Genomic DNA, 7,998 nt, shown 5'->3' with positions numbered 1-7,998 from the left:
CCCCCCCCCCCCCCCCCCCCCCCCCCGTGGCTCAGTCTAAGGGAGAAAGCAGGTGGTTCAGGGGCCCCACAGTGTGACAGGGCTAAACTTTACATACTATGACAGAGTGACGGGTTGAACTTTGCCCACTTTACATAGAGTTGGCCTGCCCAGCTAATATTTATTTCTGCACTGTCATTATAGGTTGATTCCCATCTGTTTCCTATGATCTTTAAATTTGTCCTTTTATAACTGACAGACGGGGCTGGATTACAACCTCACTGGCCTCTAGTGAGTGCTCAAAGGGAACCAACGGGTGCCCCCCCCGTAGGCAAGCTTCACAACTTCCCATCTTTGATATTAATTTGTAATTAGCTTCTGGGTCCTCTGCTCCTAGATGCTGGCACTAGCATGTATCTGACCTATCTTTTTCACTTACTTTAAAAACAATTTCACTGGAAAGGCAAAATACAGTAAATGCACAAAAGCACATTAGGCCAAGGTAGGGGGACAGAAAGGATGCCAGCAAGAAAGTGGCTGCCACACAGGTGTTGTGTGAGGAAGGCGCATGTGCCAGGCCCTCCTGTTCTTTCCTGGCAATGATCCACGCTACAGAAGACGTCGGATTTCCCTCGGCCTAGGTTCGCTGTGAACTTCCAAACCGGCTTCAGTGACTATGACATTGTCTTCCACTTCAACCCGCGGTTTGAGAATGGGGGGTATGTTGTTTGCAATACGAAGCAGAAAGGAAACTGGGGACCAGAGGAGAGGAAGATGCAAATGCCTTTCCAGAAGGGGAAGGCCTTTGAGCTCTGCTTCCTGGTGCACAGCTCGGAGTTCAAGGTGAGCACAAATGCCCTCCTATGCTCTCTCCAAGCCACCTCCAGCCCTGTCAGGCTTGGTGAGAGGCCTTGAAGCAAGCACATTCATTGACACCAGGCCAGAGCAACAGCACTGCAGACAGTAAGACTGAAGCCTGGCCAGCGGGTCCCCTGAGCACATAGCCTCTTCGCACACTTTCACCTGCAGACAAGTGCTCCCCCTGCTGCTTTTGTTGTTCCCATAAGAACTAGATGCATCATCATGTTGCTTTTGGCCCTTGCATGTCTTTAAAGTGCAGGTTATTTCCATTCCTGTTCCGTAGCCATCTCTCTGCTGTGGGTCTCTCGTAACATCTAGCCTCTGGAAAAATTACTCTAGTCCTTTTCCTGGTTTTACTTATAAAATCACAAGCCAGTGTAGATTATCTCTGCAGTGCGTCTCCAGGCTTAGGACCAGGGTCGGGTAAGAACGTCCATTTCTGGCGCTATGTGTATGATACGGAGTTTCCCATGCACTCAATGTGAAATGAAAGGATGTCCCTCCTCTGCTCTCTGTGAGCATTTATCTGTTTTGAAGTACTGTTGGGTGAGCTGAGCTTAGAGAGGCAGACTGACCATATACTGAACAAACAACTCTATGAACCAAAAGCCAAGAACTGGGGCCAAGTGGAGATCCAGATTGAGTGCTCCAGACACCTGGTCCTCTCACAGGCCCAGTGCTGGACACAGACAGCTGGCTCAGGTCTTTATATCCAGGAGCAGAGGGCCTGGTGTGCTCCTGCTCTGGCCTGGGACTCCCGCCCCCACCCCCAGACCCCACTGTCCTTTTACAGGTGATGGTTGATAAGAAAGTCTTTGTGCAATACCCACATCGAGTGCCCTTCCACCTTGCGGACACCATCTCTATCGCTGGCCCTTTGCAGCTGTCCTACATCAGCTTTCAGGTCAGACTGAATACCTCGCGCTGTGTTGTCCCAGGGGCTACGGTGCAGGGCCCAGCCTGCCTCTGCCTAGGCCTTATTTGGTGGGCCCAAAGGTTGCAGCCAATCTCCTCCCTCAGTGGTTTTGGGGACAGACTGGTTCCTCTGTCCTTGCCCTCCTGCCACTCTGTACCACCTCCTTCCATTGCTATCTCTGTCTAGAGCATTTCCTTTGGTCTCCTGGCCCCTTCCCCTTACTTTCTCTCACCCTCTATTTCTACCCCTATTCAAAGATCAAGTGATTCCAGAAAGAATCCAAGTGTGGGAACCAAATGAAATTCTATTCAAATTTCCAAATCTGCCATTCTCACCATCTGTGGGATCTTTGAGGAACAACTTCACCTTTCCAGCCTTGGTTTTCTCATCCAAAGAATGGGCACAGTCATTGCTACTGGGTTGTGGGATTCCTACCACACCATGTGCATCAGATGACACAACACAGTCCCTAGGGCCCACCCCAGGGCTTGTCGAACCCTCGCTGCGTTTTGCAATTTTTAAATGTGTTGCCAAAGTCCAAAAGGTGCAGAGATATCGTGAGAAAAATAGGATGATTGGGGCACACGGGCCAGCAGTATGGTTTTAAACAAACATAAGCACCTTCTCCCTCCCCTGCGGGAGTGGGGGTGGGGGGACCCTGCCACCCTGCCTTCACTCACAGGACCACTCAGGGCACGCCCTGCCTGCACCTGTCCACCTCATCCAGCATGCCCCTGCCCAGCACCACGCTTTGCTCCTCCTGGGCTCTGCTGCTCCCTTACCTTGGTGCCTTTTAACAGAGCTTCCACGTGCTGCCTGCCTTCGCCACGCTGCAGTTCTCAAAGCCTGCCTACTGCCCACAAAAGCCCAAGGGCCGCAAACCAAAAGTGAGTCGAACACAGGGCGTGGGAGGCTGAGCATTGAGCAGGGAGGACAGACTGGTCCAGCCCGCAGGCCCATCGCACCCATGCAGGGGTTTCCTGTCTGCACCCGCCAGGCCCCCAGAAGCTGGGCACCTGAGGCCACCCTGGGCCCCTCCCCACAGCCCGTATTCCTAGAGCATCAGCATCTCTCCCTCCCCAGAACTGTGGCTCTGGCCCAAGCCACGGTGACTCCTCACCATGACATCCGTGGTCCGCTTCCTCCTACCCCTACACAGCGGCCTTCCTGAAACACATTGGGTCAGATCTTCTCCCTGCTTACAAATCTTTAAAGCCCACCCCAGGCCTTGTTGAACCCTCTCTGTATTTTATAATTTTCAAATGTGCTCATCCCAGCAGAGTGAGCCAAGATTGTCCCCCACCTCCTCCCAACTCACCGCCCAGCCTCACTGTCACCAAACAAACTCACACAGCCTCGCTGCTCATTCCAGGCCCTCTCGGGCCACCATATTTTGCCACCTTTCACCCATCTCACCTCAGTGAACACTCCACTTGAGAGTGCTCCTGCCCAGGAGATTGCGTCCACATCAGAAGCCGCACGAGCCCTGTGCTTGGTACACCCTGAGGCCTTCCACCCTCAGGAAAGCTGGTTCTCACCCGCTCAGTGGCACAGGACTCTGAAAGCAGCGCCCTTGCCTCTGAAGGCACAGCAAGCAAGATGAGCTGGGTCAGGCCTGGCCCAGCTCCTAACCCTGGATCGTCCTAGCTTAAGGGGTTCAAAACCACGGTGCACTAGGCTCAGGAAGGGTTGCTGAGAGGAGAAAATGGGCAAATATGTCTGAGAAGCCATTTCTAAGCACAAGAACCCCCTCTGGAGCCCTGCAGTGCTGTGTGGCACTTGTATTGACCTGTTCTGTTGGTTTCTCTCATTGCTTTCAGCCTCAGGGGACCTGGCCTGCCCACCCGGGTCTGGTGAGTCTCTTGCTCTTACGTCTCCTCTTCTTCATTTCAAATTCTCCTGTGGGTTAACATACTCACGACAGGGCCATAATCCCTATCTTACTGCTAAGCGGCCCATACGTGACCATCCCAGCAAATGGTACAAGCTACAGAATGGCGTGGCCAAGCACAAGGAGGCAGAAACCCCGGAGCTCCATGGGGGTAGAGCTGCAAGGGCCTCCCAAGTGCCTGGCCTTGTGACTGTGGGGCATGGCTTGTGGGTGTGTTTGGCTCGCCGGAGGCCCCAGGGAAACAGGAAGTGACGTGAGTGGAGCAAGTTCTTGCCATTCTACAGGCAACTGTTGGACAAGGACGCTACACATTCTCCTTTCCAACCTTAAAGATGGGGCTGTGAGGAGAGAAATTTCCCAGAGGAGAAAGGCGAGCCAGAGGCCACAGACACTGCCCTCTTCCTTCCCTGGAACCCTAGTCTTTGCCCCTCCTCCCTCACCCACTTGAATGAAGAAAGCCCCTTTGGCCACCCCTAGCCCTCTCAGTGATTGTAGCTCGTTATCAAACAGTGTGTGCCTTGTGGCGCCCTCTGGTGGCAGGTCTTCGCGCTGGTGAGAGCTTTTGAAAACCTAGTTTCTTCTTCCAGTTTCAGCCAACCATGCCTGGTTTTCCCGGACCAGTGTTCTCCGTACGTCTGAAAAGTCCAGTCTACTCACAACCCTATGTCTTCCTTCTTCAACAAGGAGCGAATTCTCTCAAGTCTCAGAATTAGGAAGAAAGCAACTTAGGAAAGAAGATAGGGACAGTTGGGGCTGGACCTTCTACTCAGAAGATGAAGGTTTCCTTGGGACAGCAGGGATTCCTCAATAGTCCCCACAGAAGCATGTCCCCCGGGGAGCAGCAGAGTAAATGGTGGAAGGGGGAATATTCCCAAGAGGGGAGCGTAGTGGCCCCGGCTTCCGGATACGTAGTTCCTAACTAGGCATTCTGAGCACAGGACCCTGTGGTGTCACTAACTGATTCCAAGTGTCCCCTCCCCTCACTGTCATTGCATATTAGTGGGGGGTCTGCAGTGAGCAAGAGCTGACTGGAGGGGCTGAAGGGCAGGTGAGGGGATCTGAGATCACAGGAAGAGCCAGTAAGGCCGATGGCACAACCCAGGTAGACTGTAGAACCCCAGGGCAGGGGCCTCCCAAACTGTCTCCTATTGGGGTACCCCCTCAGAATGTGTGGGTATCCATGTGTGTGCGCTGGCCCACATACATTCTCACTTTTAATTTGTTGTCTCTCTTCCCACAGAATCCTGGGATGTTGCCTACCATGTACCCCAACCAAAACTATGTAAGTGGTGTGTGGGTGACTCGGGGGATTTCATTTGCTGTGGCAGGGTGCGGGGTAAATGGCAGTGGGGGTGATCCTCTGACTTGTATAATTAAAAATTGTCCTTTGTTGGCTGAAAGTTAAAACTATTTGGGTAAATTAGGAGAATGCTGAAAGGAGCTTTCAGCTTTAAAATGGTCCCTTGAGTGTGAGCTAATTATATGGCCTTCACTTGTCACCCCAGAGTGTGTTAGTGTCCAGCCAAAGTTTCTTCCATGACAGCGAAGGCCTCCTGCCTTGGAAACACTGGCAGGTTTTCCCTTGGCATTGAACGAGCCTTCTGGAAGCTGTACCACTGTCAGGCATGGCTTCAGACTCATCTGATGTCCAAGTCCAGGACACTTGCTACGGAATGTTGCCCCTGCAGTGGTGCTGTCTGCTGTCACCAGTTGACCTGTCCCTGTCTTCCCAACAGCCGATGCCTTACTTCACCTCCATCCCCGGCGGACTGCACCCTTCTAAGGTCATCACTGTGTCCGGCATTGTCCTGCCCAATGCTAAGAGGTAAGACAGGACCTCCAGGGATTTCAGGGAGGAGCGAGCCACCTGTTGGCTCCGGGCAGCCTGGAAATGGGGGGAGCGGCTGAGGCTGGACCTCAGGAGTCAGAGGGAGCCCATGTGATGCATCCATCTCAGGTTCCACATCAACCTGCGCTGTGGGAATGACATCGCGTTCCACCTGAACCCTCGCTTTGATGAAAATATTGTGGTCCGAAACACCCAGATCCAGGGCCGCTGGGGGTGGGAGGAGCGAAGGCTGCCCATCAAGATGCCCTTCAGTCGAGGCCAGAGCTTCTCAGTAAGATGCTGCGGTCTGGAGCCTGGGCAGCCACTGGGTGCAGGGACAGAAGGCGTAAGGTGGTCTGGGGGTACTTTGAATGGGGCTGGCTGATGCCTGTTGATGGCAGGACTGGGCCCCAATGGAGAGAGAATGTGCTGCAGACTTCCTATTTTATGATTACTGTCCCCGCTGTGACAAGCATTAACATCTGCTTTTTATAGATGAGCAAAAATAATCACAAGACAGTGAGGGTGAGAGGGTGGGTGTGGCTGCAGCCGGATCACCAGGAGCAGGAGTGGAGAACACTCAGACTACACACCAGACAGGGCTCACCAAAGACACATGCAGCCTGGCGCTGTGGCACATGTCTACATGCAAACTCTGGGAGGCTGAGGTAGGAAGGAGACACACCTGAGCCCGATCTGGGCAGTTTAGCAACTTAATGAAACACTGTTCCAAAGTAAAATATAAAAAAGAAATGGAGGGGGTTTGGAGATGTCACTAAATGCACAGGTCCTGGGTTCGATCTCTAGGACCATAGAAAGAGAAGGAAAGGAGAGGGAAAGGGAGGGAGGAGAGGGGAGAGAAGGGCAGGCCGAGGGGAGGGAAAAGAGATGGGGAGGGAGGAGGGGAGGGGAGGGGAGGGAAAGAGGAGAAAAGACAGAAAGAGGGAAGGAAAGAAAGAGGACTGTCAGTAGTGATGCCTAGGTGCCCCCAACCATGGAGCCTGCTAGCCTGGGCACTCGCTTAGGCCTAAGGTAAGCCCTAAGTGGTTGTACTCCACAGCCAGAGTTGGAGATGAGTGGTACAGGGCTTCACTGGCTATGAAAGGAGCCTGAATTTTACTACAGTGAGAATCAGGGAAGTGAGGTCAGGGAGCAGTGCATTTGATTTATAGGTAGCTGTGCAACCTTGGGGGTGTGACTTAACTGCTCTGTGTCTCTGACTCTTCATCTACAAATGGGGCTTAGAATCCTGGGACCTCAGAGGGTTTTGGGAATGGGCCGAGCTAGCCTCTGTGCACACTAGGACGGTGCCCTGCACGGGAGTGTGACGCAAGTGTGACCATTGCATTTGTGCTCTGACTGCCTCCTGGAGAAGGCTCCTGCTGCTGCAGAGCCAGGCAGGGACATGGGGGACACAGATGGCAGCAGCCAGTCCTGATTCCCTGGTGGCCTGAGGAGGCAGATGGACCACTGTGAGGGGTCAGGTGGGGGAAGGGAACACTTGGAAGAGGGAGCTGGGTCGTGAGGTGCCTGGCAGTGACACAGGGGGCAGATGCAGGCTGGGAGCAGCACTGAGGGCTGGGCACCAGGGGTGTTAAGGAGGAATGGGTCCTTCAGTGGGGGAGGGGGAAGGGCTGATTGGGGAGAGGAAGGAGGTGGCAAGGAGGAGGGAGGAAGGAGGAGGGCCCTGAACCTGCCCGAGGCCAAGGACTTTGCACTAAGAGAGCCAACGGCAAGGCCTCTCTACCCAGGTGATGATCATATGCGAAGGCCACTGCTACCGTGTGACTGTGGGTGGCCAACACCTGCTGGAATACGTCCACCGCCTGACAGATCTGAGGGCCATCAATAGCCTGGAAGTGACTGGTGACATCCAGCTGACCCACGTGCAGATCTAGGTGGGCTACACAGGCTGGCAAAGGGTTGGGTGTGCTCTGCTGTCTGTGTCTCCCCTTTCTTCTCCTCCCTGCTGGGACCCAACTCCTGAGCTGGGCTATCCCAGCAGGAGGCAGCCCAGGCCATCCCAGCAGGGGGGAGCTTAGGCGCCATGCAGGGGATCTGGCAGCTCCCAGCAGAGAAGAAGGTCGGGAGCCTTCTGAACCCCCAGCCCAATCCGACACTGCACACAGCTCTCGGCCACTTTCCCATTCTCCCCGCATCCCCTCTGAGGTCCCAAGTCCTTGGCTGTGAACCCTGCTGCAACTCTGCCCCTCTGGGGAGGTTGCCCTAGTGACACCCTGCTGGCTTCCACCCACTCAGCAGAACTTTCTCAGCAGGGAGCCCTTTCCGTTCCTACCACCCTTAAAATATATAAGAAATGAAATGCTGTTGGCAAACACTCGTGGAATGGCTGCCTTATTACTGTGTCTAGAGACATTTAGGAGTCTCTGGAATTAAGGGTCCCTGCTGAGGGGCAGGAGAGGGAGCAGATCCCTTTGAGCTGGGTCCTGATGTCCACAGATCCCTCACAAAGCCCATGGAGAAGGAAGCCAGGGCTCAGATTTCCCAAGCAGAGGTCTCTAC

At 54.0% G+C, this 7,998-nt stretch overlaps 1 protein-coding gene across 3 annotated transcripts in view; it reads left to right on the top strand.

The window, feature by feature from the left end:
* LOC101579458 (galectin-9) overlaps positions 1-7,998 on the top strand; it is a 14,088-nt gene that overhangs the window by 4,329 nt on the left and 1,761 nt on the right. The window contains exons 3-11 of one of the 3 annotated variants that reach the window (XM_023719968.1): positions 621-822; positions 1,634-1,744; positions 2,557-2,643; positions 3,577-3,609; positions 4,235-4,276; positions 4,888-4,929; positions 5,384-5,472; positions 5,605-5,767; positions 7,227-7,373. In XM_023719968.1, coding sequence (XP_023575736.1) covers positions 621-822; positions 1,634-1,744; positions 2,557-2,643; positions 3,577-3,609; positions 4,235-4,276; positions 4,888-4,929; positions 5,384-5,472; positions 5,605-5,767; positions 7,227-7,373 — 916 coding nt within the window. The remainder of the gene's footprint in view (positions 1-620; positions 823-1,633; positions 1,745-2,556; positions 2,644-3,576; positions 3,610-4,234; positions 4,277-4,887; positions 4,930-5,383; positions 5,473-5,604; positions 5,768-7,226; positions 7,374-7,998) is intronic. The other 2 variants (XM_023719970.1, XM_023719971.1) reach the window with 2 other exon arrangements.

Source organism: Octodon degus, unplaced genomic scaffold (genome assembly GCF_000260255.1).
Source record: "Octodon degus isolate 3935 unplaced genomic scaffold, OctDeg1.0 scaffold00072, whole genome shotgun sequence".
Taxonomy (NCBI): domain Eukaryota; kingdom Metazoa; phylum Chordata; class Mammalia; order Rodentia; family Octodontidae; genus Octodon; species Octodon degus.
The sequence above is the reverse complement of the archived record's forward strand: the minus strand, read 5'-3'. Positions and strand labels throughout refer to the sequence as shown.